At 43.3% G+C, this 18,235-nt stretch overlaps 2 protein-coding genes across 2 annotated transcripts in view; both read left to right on the plus strand.

Moving 5' to 3' along the window:
* Nucleotides 1-12,326, plus strand: part of LOC307241263 (solute carrier family 12 member 5-like) — a gene marked incomplete at both ends in the record, with an annotated part of 37,143 nt that extends 24,817 nt beyond the window's left edge. Inside the window, 24 exons of the mRNA XM_080015307.1 lie at nt 100-240; nt 1,039-1,185; nt 3,761-3,815; nt 3,932-4,062; nt 4,336-4,583; nt 5,098-5,309; nt 5,432-5,599; nt 5,941-6,039; nt 6,158-6,215; nt 6,344-6,518; nt 6,933-7,051; nt 7,251-7,349; nt 7,662-7,781; nt 8,023-8,127; nt 8,263-8,431; nt 8,810-9,005; nt 9,298-9,467; nt 9,588-9,719; nt 9,855-9,962; nt 10,329-10,451; nt 10,766-10,965; nt 11,137-11,151; nt 11,252-11,385; nt 12,235-12,326. Of these exons, the coding sequence (XP_079871433.1) occupies nt 100-240; nt 1,039-1,185; nt 3,761-3,815; nt 3,932-4,062; nt 4,336-4,583; nt 5,098-5,309; nt 5,432-5,599; nt 5,941-6,039; nt 6,158-6,215; nt 6,344-6,518; nt 6,933-7,051; nt 7,251-7,349; nt 7,662-7,781; nt 8,023-8,127; nt 8,263-8,431; nt 8,810-9,005; nt 9,298-9,467; nt 9,588-9,719; nt 9,855-9,962; nt 10,329-10,451; nt 10,766-10,965; nt 11,137-11,151; nt 11,252-11,385; nt 12,235-12,326 (3,216 nt within the window). The remainder of the gene's footprint in view (nt 1-99; nt 241-1,038; nt 1,186-3,760; nt 3,816-3,931; nt 4,063-4,335; nt 4,584-5,097; nt 5,310-5,431; nt 5,600-5,940; nt 6,040-6,157; nt 6,216-6,343; nt 6,519-6,932; nt 7,052-7,250; nt 7,350-7,661; nt 7,782-8,022; nt 8,128-8,262; nt 8,432-8,809; nt 9,006-9,297; nt 9,468-9,587; nt 9,720-9,854; nt 9,963-10,328; nt 10,452-10,765; nt 10,966-11,136; nt 11,152-11,251; nt 11,386-12,234) is intronic.
* Nucleotides 12,327-16,711: 4,385 nt separating this feature from the next.
* On the plus strand, nt 16,712-18,127 carry rh50 (Rh50-like protein; the record flags this gene model as incomplete). Its single annotated transcript, XM_080015308.1, has 1 exon — nt 16,712-18,127. One exon carries the CDS (start codon nt 16,712-16,714, stop codon nt 18,125-18,127), a length of 1,416 nt encoding a protein of 471 aa, XP_079871434.1.
* Nucleotides 18,128-18,235: the final 108 nt, after the last annotated feature.

The following is an 18,235-nucleotide window of genomic DNA, read 5'->3' on the forward strand; positions in this document are numbered from 1 at the left end:
CGGACGCGCTCCCATCAGTGCCGATCGACACATAAACAGACGCTCTTACGTAGATGTAATGGTGACGCTCATGCTGACATCTGTACTTGCGCGCTACAGGAGGAGATGGACACCAGCCCGATGGTTTCGTCTCTGCTCAGCAGTCTGGCCAATTACTCCAACCTACCAACAGGCAGCAAGGAGCACGAAGAGGCTGAGAACAACGAGGAGGGGCCACGTCCGTCCAAAAAACCTATCAAGGTGTGGAACCCACTGACTGATAAGTAGAAGGGTCAAATGGAGTCACAAACTGGAAACAGATCAAAGCCTGTGATGATCACAACCTCAATTCCTGCAACTCCCTGTGGCTTTTGCTTACCACAATAAAGCCAAGTTTACTGTAGTGATATTTAAAACTTGGGGCTCACCTGGGAAGCTCATGTTCAATGCACCATACCTGATATAAATTCAGGTTTATCATAGCTCAATATCAATATCAATATCATATTTATCATAGCTGTTTTCTACTGGCTGAGAGCAGGACTTTGCTTTTTCAGTTATTCTGCATAATGTGAAGTTGAACATACTGTGTGTCAATGATCATTTTCAATCTGAACCTGTTTCCTTACCGGAACATAACCCCAAATTCAATAGATGTTGTTTTCTGTGTTATACCGCTCTATCCTTAGTAGAATTTGACTCTTGGGAAAAAATATATAATAAAATCAAATAATTAATTCACAATATAATGGAAAAAAGTGGAATTGCAGGACTGAATCTTTATTTTTTTCCACTTGAAGGAAGGTATTGAAGCGAGTGGTTAATCCTACGTTGGACTTTATTTGATCATTTGCGTGAGCTAGCCTTTGAGGCGTTTCGTTGATTTCTTGAAAAATTCCTGTTTTTCTGCTGTGCCCAAGTCAACAGAAAAACTCACAACGGAAGTCCTCCTTACCTCCCTTACTTTTCCTTTGTTGATGAGTGTAAAGGTATTTGTGATATTGTCGACACCTCAGCCTTAGGCCTTAACTGTTTTCATTTCTTTTTCTTCTTCCCCAGGCACCGCAGTTGGGAACTCTGATGGGCGTTTACTTGCCCTGTATCCAAAACATATTTGGGGTGATTCTCTTCCTCCGGATGACCTGGATGGTCGGCATCGGAGGAGTCTTCGGCTCCTTCATCATTGTCTTCATGTGCTGCTCCACGGTGAGTGGCACTCCATCACCTGCAGGGTTCCATTTTAAAACCTCTCTGTTAAGTACAAAAAAATGAAAAAGCAAAAGCATGCACCGTGTCTTTGGAACCCGTAATCTTTGTTTTATTTTTTTTTTAAGCGCCGCTGTTTTATCAGATAATCCAAAAAAAGTTTTGTTGCGGCGTTAAATCACGATAGAGAAATAGCGGCGATGGCCTCATATGCTAAGCATGTTTAGCATCAATGTCGGAATGAGATTTTCGGGCAAGTACGGGCAGGTTTTTTTCCGATACAGTGTTCCAGCAAAAATAAATTGTGTTTGGGAGAGCTAATCCAGAGCAAGGGCAACAAGGTCATTAACAGGTCTAGTGAGGATATTCAGGAAGATGCTTCAGTTTTACATTTCTTTTTTTTGTTGTTGTAATAAACCTGTTAAATGTGCAACCTGTTTACTTAAGAGTGGAGTAGAGAAGTCTCTCCTTGGATTTTGTAGTACTGTAACCCTTTAAAATGAACAAAATGAGATGGGGGGAAAACAAAAGGCTGAAGTTGATAAAGTTGAATACAATATTTTTCCTGTTTTTTTGTTCTGATTCGCCATTAACCTCATTTTGTAATATAATCGTTTGTGTGTCAATTGTATTCCCAAATTGTTGAGACCGCCTGCAGCCATGTATTTCAAGCTGTCCTATATCAAGTTCTGTACATTTAAATGGCTGTCCTGTCCTACATTAAGTTAGAAATGGGCACCTCTGTGTGACATTAGTACAGTATGTTTATTTTAATATGGCAACAGAAGAGCCAAGCCTGGTGAAGATGACTCAAACTACCAGCTTTGCCTCATATTTATGAATCAGCTCAATGATATATTTTTGCAAAATAAACAGTTTGTAAATTCAGTAATATCTTGCAAATATATTATAACTTATATTTCTCAACCCACATGAAGATGATTGCACTTTCAAAGATATGCCTGTTGTCTCTTGATATTATATTTCGTGTCGTGTTTGGTTATACCGAAAATGTTTTGAGAATGACACCAATAATAAAAAGCATTATATCTCCATCAGTGACAAATACATTTTTCATTGCATGAGGGATAGTTGTTGGATCTACCTTGTGACACCCATCCACTAATCCCGGCAGCATCAGATGACAGTCAGAGCAGTGATGGGGGTGGCAGCGAGGTCACTTCATTAAAACCTGATTATAGAGTCACACACAGACAGCTGTGGGCCTCAACACACTTATTTACTGGAGATCTTTTTTAAATGATAATATTATCACAGAAATTGCGCAATTGGTTTCTCACCGGCTCATCGACATTATTATACTGTAATGATTTCATTCTGTGAAATACGACCATTTATTTGGGTTGTTGGATAGATAGATAGATAGATAGATAGATAGATAGATAGATAGATAGATAGATAGATAGATTTCTTGATTTCTTGATTTCATGATTTCTTGATTGATAGATAGAGATACTTTATTCATCCCCAGAGGGAAATTGCAGTAATACAGCAGCTCATCATTATCAACATCTAAAGCCTTTTATTCTTTTGTGTTTATGTATTTATTTCTTTTTTAATCATTTTTTTCAGTGTCTTTTGTATTCTTATTTGAATGTCTTTCATGCACTATGTAAAGCACCTTAGATTGCCTTTGCATAGGAATTGTGCTATATAAATAAAGTTGCCTTGCCTCTTAAAAAAACTATAACTATAAAAATAATAAAGTAAAGAATGACAATTTAAAAAAAATGACAATATGCAATCAACTTCAACATTTACAAAAAGTTGAACAAACGGCAATATTATATATAGCTAAACATTTACAAAAAAATAAAATGTTAAAATATTCAATAAACATAAAAATTCACAATAAAAATATTCCTATAAATTAACAATAAACCTGTCTATTAACAATTCACACTATGTAAAAAATAGGAAATGCAGGTGAAATCTAGCTAAATCGTGCATGTTTTTCTCTCATTTTCTTCTATAATTTAATTTAATTTAATAGAATTGAATTTAAAATCATTTTACTGGAGATGCATTCAATGCCATCTATTTGACCAACAACATTGTCTTCCAATAACTCACTTTATTCCAAAAGCAAAGGTTAGAACTTGTTTAGTCACATAAGATCAGAGGTGGAAAGAGTTATGGAAATCCTTACTGCTACTGCAAAGATCATTTACTTAAGAAGAAGTAGAGGTATGGAAAACCACTCATTAGAGAGTATATTATTAGTTTGCTAAAATACTATTAAACTCAAGTGATTGCTTTATTTAGTTACTTTTTTGGCCTGCATATCTGTGCGACCGCAATCCTTTTTTTTAATTGACATAAGCTATTTAATATAACTTATTTGTAGAAAACATCCACAAGCCCAATTAAATGATAAACCAATTATATTTTGGCTCGATAAAGTCTTCTTTTGTTCCTGTGATTTCTCCTGGAGTCTGTTCAAATGACTGTCTAGTTTATTTAAGTTATCTTGGACGAACTAACTATAGACACTGTCTCCCCGTCTTTTCAGACAGTTGCTCAGTTGTACTCTTCTGTCTGTTTTTGTTTTCAGACCATGCTGACGGCCATCTCCATGAGTGCCATTGCAACAAATGGAGTTGTGCCAGGTGAGAGGAAATCAATAAGGAACATATTCATTTGCGTGCGTGCCTGCGTGCCTGCGTGTCTAACTGTCTGTTTTACCCCCGTAAAGCAACATATTTTGTTTATTTGTGATCCGCAGCTGGGGGCTCATACTACATGATCTCCCGTTCGCTCGGGCCTGAGTTTGGCGGAGCCGTGGGAATCTGTTTCTACCTGGGAACTACCTTTGCTGGCGCCATGTATATTCTGGGCTGCATTGAAATTCTACTGGTAAGGAGTCTCAATTAGCTGTTTTGGCTATTTCCTCTCCTTTTGACCATTAATCTTATCAGACATCTTACTTTAACCCAATAAAGTGACATTTTAAGCTAGCAGTGACTACTTTGATTCAGCATTGCACTCACTGATGATATGGCTTTTCTGTTTTTACCATTTTCATCCTTCATTTTCTCTTCTCTCCGTCTCCCTTTTGCCTCTACTCATCTGCTACCTGCCCCCTCACCTGCAAACCCTCTGTGTTTTTCCACCCGTCCCATCTTATAGATCTACATCGTTCCTCAGGCAGCCATCTTTAGAATAGAGGGCCTGGAGGGGGCGGAGGCGGAAGAAGCTCTGCTGAACAACATGCGTGTGTACGGCACCATCGTGCTGAGCTTCATGGCTCTGGTGGTGTTTGTGGGGGTGAAGTACGTCAACAAGCTGGCGCTGGTCTTCCTGGCCTGCGTCATCTTGTCCATTGTGGCCGTGTACGCCGGCGTCATCAAGACCGCCATTGACCCCCCGGTTTTCCCGTGAGTTTCTGTTTTGATTACTGTGCACGCTTATCTGATGTTATTTCAACGACCTCTTACACATAAAATTCACAAATGTGACGAAATGAGAAAATGCAATTTCGTAGAGCCTTTATCTGCAACATGCAGTGAAAATGAATGGGAAGTCACCAAGGTGTGGTTGCAGGCCAGCTCAAGATATCAAAGATGCCACACAGAGATTAATTAAAATGTTTGTATTATCGGCTTTTCGAGCCACCATTGCCAAATATTGTCCACGGAACAATGGGACCCCAGTTTGATAAACACTGGCATCGATCTTATACATCTATTCAGAGAGAATCTTTTACTTAATGTGCATCTATGATACTGCCCGACGCTATCGTAATCTAGATTGGGTAACAATAAATCTGATGGAACTGGTCGGGGCATTGGGATTTCATCCATCTCTGGCAGCAGAAACAGAGCTAAAAATAATAAAGGGCCGCAAAAAGCAAGGTTGTTCCTCTTCACACTCCACCCACCTCCACCGCAGGGTCTGCATCCTGGGGAATCGAACGCTGCTCTCCAAAGGCTACGACGTGTGCGCCAAGGTCATCGAGAGGGACAACAGCACCGTCACCACCAAGCTGTGGAGAACCTTCTGCGACTCGGAGTTCCTCAACGCGACGTGCGATGAGTACTTCGTCAACAACAACGTGACGGAGATACAGGGGATTCCAGGCGTCACCAGCGGCATTCTGGCAGGTCAGAGGTCACTAACGTGTACAACAGTAGATCCACTCGCTGAGAACAATCTCTTAGAATGCGTTCTAAGGATTGGCATGAATCCCTGTGTGAAATTTCCCTTTACCTCCACCCTTCTCCAGAGAACCTGTTTGGTTACTACCTGGACAAGGGGATGATACTGGAGAAGCGCGGGCTGGCGTCAGTGCCAGATGTGGACGCTCCGTCTCCCACCAACAACCGCTACGTTCTGGCCGACATCACCAGCTTCTTCACGCTGCTGGTGGGCATCTACTTCCCCTCCGTCACAGGTCCGTCACAGTGTTGACAACGCTGATCTGTTGAGTGAGTACGCTGAGCGATGTGCGATGGGATTGCTTTTTTGCCGGATGCCGGAAAGGATAGATAAGTTGGATGTTTGAACCGTGCGAGTAATAATGAAGTGGAAAAATGAGATGACAGAATCAGCTCCACACCTCATGTCCCCCACCAGGACCCTTCTCCATGCTGCCGATCGTCACACATCTTATAACACATTCTCTTTTGAGAACCTCTGGCTCTTATACTGGGGATAAAATGCTCGGAAAGAAAAATGAAGTTCAAGTACGAGAAAGTGAATGTGTTATTGTGTCCTGCGCTCCGAAACTCCCAGGTATCATGGCGGGCTCCAACCGCTCCGGAGATCTGCGCGACGCCCAGAAGTCCATTCCCATCGGCACCATCGCTGCCATCACCACAACATCCACAGTGTGTATCCTTCGTCGACTGAGGCCGGTGATCAAACAGCCGGAGTTGGTTTACAAGAGATATACAAATGTTTTTTTTTTTTGTTTTTTATATAGATTTTATTTCTTAACTCTTGCTGTCAGACATGTCGTGTGTGGTGCTGTTTGGGGCGTGTATAGAAGGAGTCGTCCTCAGAGATAAGTGAGTCCCCTGTAATCCAGCTTTAAATCCAACCTGCTCCACTCTGCATGTAATGCACCAATGTCGACCTGTCTGATCATTGATCTTTGAGGAAAACCCTTCCATTCAGCCGTCGTCTTTGTCCTCAGGTTTGGTGAAGGGGTGAATGGCAACTTAGTGATTGGAACGCTGGCGTGGCCGTCCCCGTGGGTGATCGTTATCGGCTCCTTCTTCTCCACCTGCGGGGCCGGTCTTCAGAGCCTGACGGGCGCCCCACGGCTCCTGCAGGCTATTTCCCGGGACGGGATCATTCCTTTCCTCAGAGTAGGTGCATGCGTTGCATCTAGATACATCTGCACAGAGAGGCCTCTCAAAATGTGGCTTCCTCAGCTGAAACCCAATTAAAATAATTCCGGCCGTGTTGATGAATGCCTTTTCTGTTTTTTTTAAGACGAACTGAAACCATAAATCAGTCGTAACTCTTTTATGTCTGTAAACCTTGAGCACGCCATTATAAAACACACAGCAACATTTTTTTTTATCCGTAAATGACTTTTCATTTCCATGGTTTTATCCAAAACTATCTTCCAAAGTTATAAGTTATCGCAGAAAAAAACGGGTGGTATTGTCAAATTAGGCTGCCTGCTAGATTAAATAAGGCATATATGTCCACGTGTCCCTTGACTGTCTGTGTCTTTGTGGTTATGCAGTATAAACTTTTATTTTGTGCTACTGTAGGTGTTTGGACATGGAAAAGCCAACGGCGAGCCCACCTGGGCGCTCCTGCTCACAGCGAGCATCTGTGAGATTGGGATCATCATCGCCTCCCTGGATGCCGTCGCTCCGATCCTCTCCATGTAAGTGCACGGCGCAGGTCTAGAAAATAGTCAATGATCAGATCAGGTCCTTCTCTGCACCTCGATTTCACGTTCTGTCTGTCTATCAGTCTGCCTGTTTGTCTACCCGTCTGTCTTTTTGTTTATCGCTGCGTTGTGACTCTCGCTCTCTGTTTCTTTTTCTTCCTGTTTGTCTCTCTTTTTTCCCTCCTCCCTGCAGGTTCTTCTTGATGTGCTACATGTTTGTAAACCTCGCCTGTGCCCTGCAGACGTTGCTGAGAACGCCGAACTGGAGGCCCCGCTTTAAATTTTATCACTGGTGAGTGGGAGGCGGATGTGAAATTACTATAAATATACTTAAATCGGATTCAAAAAATAGAGCATCCCTGCATAGTGATCTCCAGACCAGATTGAGTTCCATAATATGGGTCGAAATGTGTGGAAGGGTTAAATTAGTTAGTCAAAGTTATGTTTTGTTGTCATTCCTTATCAGGGCTGTGAGTGCAACAACCACCATGGGAATCTGGAGCCTTGCTGTTCTTGTTCATATTTATCCTCTCATTATCTCAGCCAACTATGACACTTCCTATTATCCTATTATAGCAAGATTATAATTTCCTGTCCCCCACAGGGCTCTCTCTTTCCTGGGCATGAGCCTGTGTCTGTCGCTCATGTTCATCTGCTCCTGGTACTACGCCATCGTCGCCATGGGGATCGCTACCTGTATCTACAAATACATTGAGTTCTGCGGGTAAGTGATTATTATTATTCCCCGCTTCGAGACCCAGACATACTCAAAGGTTGGCGAGGGAGAATAATTATTGTGTGACCGCATGCAGTCCTCCTTTCAATAGAGGAACTGCTCTGGTCACTTTCTGATTATCCTACAACAGTACTGGTATATTCAATTAAAAAGAAATGTATGCCCACATGGGACACAATTGTTAAAAACTTTCATTCGAAGACTGAATAAGAAAGGTTCTGTTTGGCAGAGCGGAGAAGGAGTGGGGTGATGGGATACGAGGCATCTCCCTGAGCGCTGCACGCTTTGCCCTCATGAGGCTAGAGGAGGGACCGCCACACACCAAGAACTGGAGGTCAGCAACATTCGCATGGGATGTGTTGTTGAATGTACTGGGCCAGTTTGAGATCAACGAGAGCCAGGTTCAAGGGTCACTGACCAACGCAATCGTCATCGATCCCTTAAAAAATGCCTTCCTGCTGTGTGTCAGGCCTCAGATCTTGGTGCTGGTGAGCGTGGACGCTGGGCAGAATGTGGAGCAGCCTCGCATGCTATCCCTCACCAATCAGCTGAAGGCGGGGAAAGGCCTGACCATCGTGGGAACCTCGGTGGTGGGAACCTTCCTCAATAACTACGCCGACGCCCAGAGAGCTGACCAGGTTAGACTCACGCATCGAGGGCAAACAAAATAATCTTGATTGCACAGTAATATAAGATATAATATCATATGTACACACTGTAAAATGTGTTTGAGTAGTATATGAAGACTTTGTGGTTAAACACACACATATTTAGCTGATTTGAATGTCTGACAGTTTCTTTGTCACTTTTTAAAATGTTGTTTTGTTATGGGGGGTGCGCTTGATTTACCCGGAAAAAAAGTATTCGAACAAATGAATAACATCAATTTTATGATTAGTCGAAATCCCAAATTAAAAGCAAACTATTTTGAATCGTCTCCCTAAACCCACGTCAACCGCGACCAGACACACGGACATTCATCATCCTCGTTCCTTCTCCCATCGCTCCCTCCACAGTCGCTGCGTAAACTGATGGAGACGGAGAAGGTGAAGGGCTTCTCGCAGGTGGTCATCTCCTCCAACCTGAGGGACGGGACGTCGCACCTCATCCAGGTCGGGGGACTGGGAGGCCTGAAGCACAACACGGTGCTGGTCAGCTGGCCGCAGAACTGGAAGCAGGCCGAGGACCACCAGCGCCTCAAAAACTTTGTCGGTAAAGTTTGGAAGATTGGTTTTATATCTATTCCTAAATTATGCTTCAATATCCAATTTTTTTTTTTATCCAGTTGAAGGTCATATAATGTTTTTTTTTAAACAAAATAAAATTACACGATACATTTACTCTTACAAGCCTTTACTTTTGGCTTTTGGCGCTCTCTGTACTTTACAAATGAAGGTGTCTCTCTCCTTTTCTAACTATAGATCAATCGTGTTAACGTGACGGAGGTCACGTAGGGATTTCACGTTCCTATACGTCAAAGATATTTTTTGCGATCCCTCTTCAGAGGTGGTGAGAGAGACGACCATCGCCAGTCTGGCCTTGCTGGTTCCTAAAAACGTTGCGAGTTATCCGTCCAATGGAGAACGTTTCACTGAGGGACACATCGACGTGTGGTGGATCGTCCATGATGGCGGAATGCTGATGCTGCTGCCCTTCCTGCTGCGGCAGCACAAGGTGGGGAAGCTTTCAGTTCAGCTCCCTGTGTTCACAAACATGTCTGACATATATATAGAGAAATGGGACATTAAAGGATGTGTCATGCACATCATTTTAGCTCCCGTTTTGTGACGACAGGTGTGGAGAAAGTGCAAGATGCGCATTTTCACCGTGGCTCAGATGGACGACAACAGCATCCAGATGAAGAAAGACCTGCACATCTTCCTCTACCACCTCCGCATCAACGCTGAAGTGGAGGTCGTAGAGATGGTGAGAGACCCGTCTGTCCAGGACTTATATGGGAAACAAAAAAAGAAAAAAGCCTCCGGGGAGATGATATTTCTGTGTGTTAATAAAGGCATCAAACGGGTTTATTGTAAATGCAGCCATCTTTGTCCTTCAAAGCATGAGAGTGACATCTCAGCCTACACCTACGAGAAGACTTTAGTGATGGAGGAACGCTCACAGATTCTCAAACAGATGCACCTGACCAAGAACGAGAAGGAGAGAGAGGTACAGTAAGGCTGGAGTTACAGTTTAAGCGGCCGCAACAGATTTTCTTCTTACTTTTAATTAGAAATTACATTTAATCAACATAATATTTAATTCATACACTATGAATTCAAGTTGGCCTGAATGATCTAACATTGTAATGTTCAACACTAGCCACTGCAAGTTCCCAGCTTCCGGTGCTAATGAACTAAAGGTCGATGATATCAACAGGAGTTAAGTTTCCAGGTTTTTGATGCAAATTCCTAACTCATAAAGGATCCATTTGCTTAATCACAGAAGGAAGAAAACTAAATGGTAGCTCGACAGTTTACGAGCCCTTGAGAAGCAAGGCTCATCCCCTGCTTTCTTGCGTTTTGGCCACACTAGATCCAGAGCATCACCGACTCATCCCGCGGGTCGATCCGCCGCAAACACCCGACCGGGCCGCGGCTCCGGCAGAGCGTCGACGAGGGGACCAGCGTGGCCGAAAAACCAGAGGAGGAGGAGGAGGTACAGAGGAACGAACCCACATGAAATAATGGACGTTTACGCAGCGTTGGCCGTCCCCACCCTCCCCTCCGTCCTGTGACCTCCGCTGCCTTTGCATCCTCTACTGCACTAACCCGGCATAGGCAACAGCGATGCTTCCCTTTGTTTTAACCCCTAAAGATTGGGGTTCGCGTCGCCGCTCGCCTACCACGGGCGTTTCCCCACAGGCTGACCCGTGTCTCTCTCCCTCTCTCTCTCTCTCTCTCTCTCTTTTTCACACGGTCACGTCACATACGTCCCTTTCTCAGTCTGTGGCTGTGTCCCGCCCGAAACAGGTGCAGCTGATCCACAGTAAGAACTTTGCGCCCGCTGGCCCGACGTCCCTCGCGGCGCCTGCGGGGGCGGCCGCCGCCGCCGCCAGCGCAGGGTCCGAGGCGCAGAGGACATGGACGGAGGAGAAGGGCGCCGGGCAGGGGAGGGGCCAGGCGGCATCGGCGAATCCGGAATCGGCGAAAGACCTCTTCAACATGAAGCCGTGAGTGAGCTTCCACGCCCCGAACCCTTTCAAATGAAATTGCGAACATTTGCGTATATGAAACCACGTTTCAGGTTTCAAAGTTATAGAAAAAATTAATAGACAGCTTAACTTATGCCATGTCTCGTCTGTGCTACCTTTCATAATTATCCTTTTTATTTAATGCTGCAGTGAATGGGAGAACCTGTAAGTACTGCCGCCCGGTTCTTCTACCTGTGCAGGTTTCAGCCTTCAATACGGTACGACTCGGGGGCTCACGTCTTGTTCTTCTGCCGTTCCTCGCCAGAAATCAGTCCAACGTGAGGCGGATGCACACGGCGCTGCGGCTCAACGAGGTCATCGTCAAGAAGTCCACCGACGCCAAGCTGGTGCTGCTCAACATGCCCGGACCGCCCAAAAACCGCATGGGCGATGAAAACTGTATCCTTCGCGCCTGTGTCGGATCTGCGGCGCCGTCGGCGTCAGGGTGTGAAATCGTTAAAGCTTGAATTGTGTAATGTTTGTAACGACTACTACAGTGAACACTGGTCCTTTATAACTTAATAACAAACCAAGGACGGCAAGCGGGAATCCAACTTTAGACCTTTGACCTCCTTGCCGCTCTGCATCTTGAAATACAAGTCTTATGTTGACTCTGGCTTTTTACCTTTCTGATCTTCATTGACGGAAAGCCTGGGGTTTCTTTCTTTGAGATGCTTTTTTTTTTGTTGTTGTAGAACGCAGGGCTCTTGCCTCCTGCGGCGAGGACGCCATCTTCCCACAGCAGTAGCCCAGATAGTCCAGAGAGACAGGCCGGGCGTCGTCACCACATGGAAAAGTGGCTGCAGACCGACCGAGAGTTTCTCTTAAAGTCTGCAAAAAATGCCCCTTAAGCCTCTTAAATGTTTCAGTATTAAATAATATCAGTTCGGTTCTGGACCATATGTGTCATGCCCAGGCTCACCCGCGTCAACTTTTTCACATCGGATATATTCAAGATTCAAGATTTTTATTTGTCACATACATATACATACTTCCATACATATATGCAGTGAAATGTAATATATATATACGGGTGGAGCAGGTGGAGCTTGGGTGGAGGAAGGCGGAAAGGGACCAGGAGCCGTTTCGCATGCATTGCATTGAGATGAGCCATTTCAAATGTGACAGTGATGATTGGAGCAGATCAGATTTCTCTAAATGTCGATGTTTGAGTTCCCTGAGTTCCTTCTCACGGTCTCTTTCTAATTTGCCCAAATCCCTTCCTTGACTCTCACTTTTCCTTCCCAGACATGGAGTTTTTGGAGGTACTCACGGATGGTCTGAACAGGGTTCTCCTGGTGCGCGGTGGCGGACGTGAGGTCATCACAATCTACTCCTAAAGGGGGCGTCGCCGCACTGGCGGCGCTCCGCCCCCGTATTCACATCAGTCGCACCGGTAGCTACAGGTCCCCCTGTGCCATTCGCTCAACCCTCACTGACTCTTTCCCGGCCGTTTTCTTTCTGGTGATGAAGCTTTTGATACTGTTTGCGTGTTGTTATGTCTGATGTACCAGCAGAGGTGGATAATTTCAGGTTTAGTAAAAAAAAAAAAAAAATCCTGTTTCCATGTTTTTACTCCAGCCGGGCACTGATCCAGCGGTTTGATCCCCCACCGGTCGATGCAAATGAGCAACTCCCGGAGTGGAGTTTATTTACTTTCTGAACCAAGGTTTTCCACTGCTGCATACCAGCCGTTGCGCAGAGAATAATGTAATTACCGCGTTGATGTTTGTTTTGTACGTTTATTTTCCGTTGGAACGTCTCCGAGCGTGTGATTGGATATTTCCAGGACCTTATCCCAATCCTGCTTTTCTGACCGGAGAATTCTTCCTTTGTGAAATTACATCATTTCATTTAGCTTTAGTTTCTGCGCTTGAAGGGATGAGAAATGTTCTTTGCCATTTGTTCTCTTTTTTACAGTTTATTTATTATTTGTGCTATTTATTTATTTATTCACCCGTTTAATTATTTTGTCTTTCTCTGTTGTCGTTGAATGCTGTCGTAGTATATTATATCAATAGGTCAATATTTAATCTTGGAGCAAGAGCTCTGTGAGGAAGTTGTTGACGATGCAAAAACAATAATAATTAGCAATTCATGTTTTTTTGATTGTGGCATAGTTATCAGAGGGACTGAATAATAGATTTTTCTTCTCTCGTCTTTAATTGCACCATCTGTTGTATGCTTTTCCGGGATGTTTTTTTAAATCCGTTTTTTTTTTTATACCATGTTGGGAATATAGTGAGAGCAGGAGAATAATTTATTGAATGCTACGTCCCAAATCGTCTGAAAAGTCAGTTGTACCGGTGTCCTGTATCACCGCCATAGTCCTACATGACCCTCTCGTCCATATGTACAGATTAATATAATAAAAGTAAATAATTTAGTCATTTGAAATAATTTGGGGACGACCTCCATTGGCTTGTGTATATTTGTCTTAAAGTCAAGACTGAGCACATTACACCACTCGAAAATGCAATTTTATCTCTCATTTGGTCTGGCACAATATCGGCCTTTGAGTGTTTCTTATTTTTTATTTTTATATATATTTTTTTCAATTCAAATTGTGCCATAAAAAGGTGTCGACACATTATTCGTTATGATCGCATTATCACAGGTTATTGTGTCACTACAAAGACACAATAATGTGTGAATTGTACATAAAGTATTTCAGGTTTTTTCACCTATAGAAGGCACTGTAATGTATGAACGTTTTAAAACACTACATTTGTATCTCGAGTCATTCATTATTTTTGGATGTGCATTTCAAGTATATTATTTATTCAGAACGCGTCATTTAGAGAGGATACTATTAGGCTTTTCAAACTCTTGTCATTTTAAATTTGAATTTGAATAGAATGGAAAAATGGGTCACAGTGAAGCTTGACGAGGTGGACATTTCAAAATGTAGTTTGTTATAAATGGATTTTACGAGCCAAGTTTGATATTTGCTGTATTTTGCTCCCTGTATAAAAGAAGCATTATTTTAAATACTGACTCTCAATGCGTACATGAGGATAATTTGTTTATCCTTTTAAGTACATTTAAAAATAATTCCCACCGGCCATTCACGGCTCTCATTGAGCATTATTTATTTGGAAAGCCAGCCATGAATGATCTTAATGTCATCATGCATTCAAAAGGTATTATATAGAAATGAAAAGCATAATGGAAATTGGTAATAGAAATAAATAAAATGTTATACTGTCGCCAAAAATATAATTTAGCAAACTGTAAACATGTTATTGTTATTTACAATTATTTTTAATTTTTATATTTATCTTTTTTATTTCAACAAACAAAGCAGTTGCTGCTGTGTTCTCTGGAAGGATGTGGGGGGAAAAGGGGCTGAAGTTACGAAATGCATTTCGTTTTTCTCCAATTAATTCACGCTGTTCTCTCCCTGATTTGCAAGGAAAACTTTAACTCGTCCTCCCCAGGTTTAAAAATGCCTCGTAGTCGTACGCACTCTAATCCTCCCTCAATTGGACCTTGCCTTCAGCTCAGCAATTTAAAAGAAAGTTTATCTGAAAGCAGCCGTGGGTTACAACACAGGTTTATAATCAGATAAGTGGTTGAAGTTGGGTAACACGGTTGCTCCCCTTTCTCCTCCGGCCGCAGGATCCTCTCCCTGTGTGTGATCTAGAAAATACTCCGACATATAAGACTTTGCCTGAATACACACGAACCACAGTGTTGGAAATGGTCTTGTATGATTTAGATTCATCTGTGTTGCAGCATTCCATCCCTAAACGATGTACGTTGTTTATTCCTAGTACGTGGTAAGTTTATCATAATTCAACAATGAAGCAATAAAGTGAAGGCAGAGCTTTCCATATGAATAAGTGTCAGCTCCCCCGTGTAGCGCTCTGTAGCTTTTGCATGAGATTTGATGATGTTGAACTCTTCTAACTCTTGCAAAATCACTGTTTAACTCCAGCTGAAAAATGTTATCGTGACTGTGGATCTTTCATAGTTCTCATTGAAATCCTGAAAAGTGTAAAATAAGAGATGTCTAGAGATCATCAGATTTTTTTTTTTTTTATCTAGCGACGGCATGAATAACGGATATTACAATTCCTCATCTGAGAAGAGATATTATTTATTGAAGTGAATGGTTACAGCCTCCTTACATTCCAGAGCTCGATCTAACACCACCAGCAACAATAGTCATAACATAATTATAGCACCCAGAATCGCGATTGTGGCGTCGCCCCTTGCGGCCGCCTGCACGAGCACCTCGTGTCGATTACTCACATTTTAGTATTTTTAGTATTTTTCGAGCTAAAAGAGCTAAAAGTGCGTAATCACCGGATGTCACGACATTTCACTGCATATATGTATGACCGTATGTGTATGTATGTGACAAATAATCTCTTGAACTTGAACTTGAACTTGAATGACCTTTAAAACACAAAAGAATTATGACATCAGTACAGTTCTATGGGTAGAGACATATTTTGGGACCGCTATATGGGTGTGTGCAAGAGAGTGTGTGTATGAGAGATATGCCACATTGCTTTTTTGGAGTAGTATCAGCGTGTAACAGTGATGGCGTGTGTAAATATATGGGATTTTAAACTGACGAAACGAAACAATAACCTGTAGTTATTTAACAATAAAAGATTCATATTTGACAGTTATTAAAACATGTAATCTATCGTGTCCTAAAACGATAAATAAACAATATTTGATGTTTTACCATGTCAAATGCCAATGGAATTATGGATCAGGAAATGAAAGAATTTCTTACCTGTCTGTACAAAATACAATAAACGAAGGGAATTTTAATACAACAATGACCTACTACAGAGTTGGTTTATTATTTTATCAAGCGCATCCCTGTCTGAGTGATAAAGAAAATTATAAACACACAGAAAATACTTTTCTATAATAATTTAAATCTGGAAATAGAATGGACGCTTTACAAAACACATTAGGTTTGGTGCACCTAGAGTTCAATGGGAAATGCAGACTAGACACAGAAAAGAATTGAGAGAAGTCTTGACTCAGGGTTCATGAACTTGATGGACCGCAGACATTGAGCTACAGTGATTGTATTTTTATATCAGAATAACAGCGTAAGAACCGACCCGAAAGAATCGACTCAGACGGAGGATATTTTGTGACTCAGGCCAACCTCAGCCTCGGAGGCCAACCTTTTGCTTTGCTTTATTTTCAAATGGAAATCAATAGTCCACAACTTCCGCCTGATTTGAATGTTTTGGTTGCTACAAATACCAATACACCAGAAAATTGATTATGCTGTTATGTAGGCAGTAGTCTATCACAGCTGAATTCTAAAATATGCACAAAAAGAACATGGTAGAAGCAGTTCAAATCAATCATTTAATTACTTAAGACAGACCAAGGTGGTATAAAATACACTATTACCCCGTAAGAGACATTATTGTATAATATGCGCCATTATTATTGCACTGACAGACATATTATATGAGCTCTATTCTGAAACTGACACTGATCTGTGTGCACTCTTTGCCACTGTTACATTATTTAATTGGAGCATTGTGTTGCAAAATAGCGACAAAGAAGCTGACAGATCATAACGGTAAAATAATGTATTATGACGGCCAAAGTGCACGCAGCGGTCTTCCATTACAAAGACAATGTGAGCAGCCAATGTGCTGGGCCTTCCTTATCTAGCCAGAGAGAATATAAAAGGTGAGGACAAACTCCTAGCGGTTTCTCTGGCGTCGCTCTCAGAATGAGGAAACACTCGACCAACCTCCGCGTGAGGCTGCCTGCGTTGGTGTTGGCCTTTGAGGTGCTCGTCGTTGCTCTCTACGCCGCCTTCGTCACCTACGACGACCACAGCGACGCCAGACTGCAAAGCAACCAGACTGTTGCCCTGGACAATGCAATGTACAGGGACTACCCTTACTTTACCGACATACAGGTCATGATATTCCTGGGCTTTGGGTGTCTCCTGGCTTTCTTTCGACTCTACGGCTTCGGGGGAATGGTCTTTAATTTTCTCACGGCTACGTTTGCCATCCAGTGGGCCATTCTGGTGCAGGGCTACTTCCAATTTAGCCATGATGGGAAGATCCACCTGGGCGTGGTCAACCTCATCAACGCCCAGTTTGCCTGCGCTGTGGTGCTGATCTCCTTTGGTGCGGTGCTGGGCAAGACCAGCCCGGTGCAGCTGCTGGTCATGGCTTTGCTGGAGGTGCCCATCTTTGCGGTCACAGAGTGGGCGGTGCTGAAGTATATCAAAATCAACGATGCCGGTGGCTCCATTCTGATCCACCTGTTCGCCTGCTACTTTGGCCTGGGAGTCACGTTTGTGTTGTACAGGCCGCAGCTTAATGAGGGACATTCCAAGGAGAACACCAGCTACCAGTCGGATATCTTGGCTGTAATGGGGACCTTGTTCCTGTGGGTGTTCTGGCCTTCCTTCAACTCCGCGCTGACGTCAAGGGGGGACGACCAGCACAGGGCTATCCTGCACACCTTCATCGGCCTCAGCGCCTCCACGCTCACGGCCTTCGCCCTCTCTGCGATGCTCAACAAAAACGGCAAGCTCACCATGGCCGACGTTCAGAACGTCACCCTGGCTGGAGGAGTGACGGTGGGAGCGTCAGTCGACATGATGATATCCCCTGCAGCTGCGTATGCGCTGGGCATGTTGGGTTGCACGGCCTGCATGCTGGGCTACAAATACCTGAGCCCCTTCCTGGCCCGGCACCTCAGGATCCAGGATCAGTGTGGGATACATAACTTGCATGGCCTAACAGGACTTATATCATGCGCTGCAGGAATACGTGCTATATTGACCGCTACAGAGGAGGTTTATGGTCCCAGTATGTATGAGACCTTTCCCCATAGGGCCCCTATGGCAGGGGACCCTAAGCTACTGGAGCTCCAAGCGCTGATCCCTGGTTTGAAGCCGGGTTTGGGAAGGACAGCCCAGGAGCAGGCACTTTACCAGGTGGCGGCTGTGTTCTCTACTATAGGAGTATCAGCCATAGGAGGCATCTTCACAGGGTTTGTATTGAAAATACCGTATCTAGCCTCACCATCGGATGATTTCTGCTTTGATGATGAGCTGTTTTTTGATGTGCCCCGTGACCCCATTAGGCTCAATAATGCAATTCCAACAGAGGATTCTGTTGTGTGATGTGCAGCACGAGTACTCTGTGAAGTTCACTGACTTTGATATTTAAAAAAATATATAATATCAATTTTGTTTATCGATAAATGTTATGTATCCCTTTAGCAAAAGAAT

Source organism: Zeus faber (assembly GCF_960531495.2).
Source record: "Zeus faber genome assembly, chromosome: 15".
Lineage (NCBI taxonomy): Eukaryota > Metazoa > Chordata > Actinopteri > Zeiformes > Zeidae > Zeus > Zeus faber.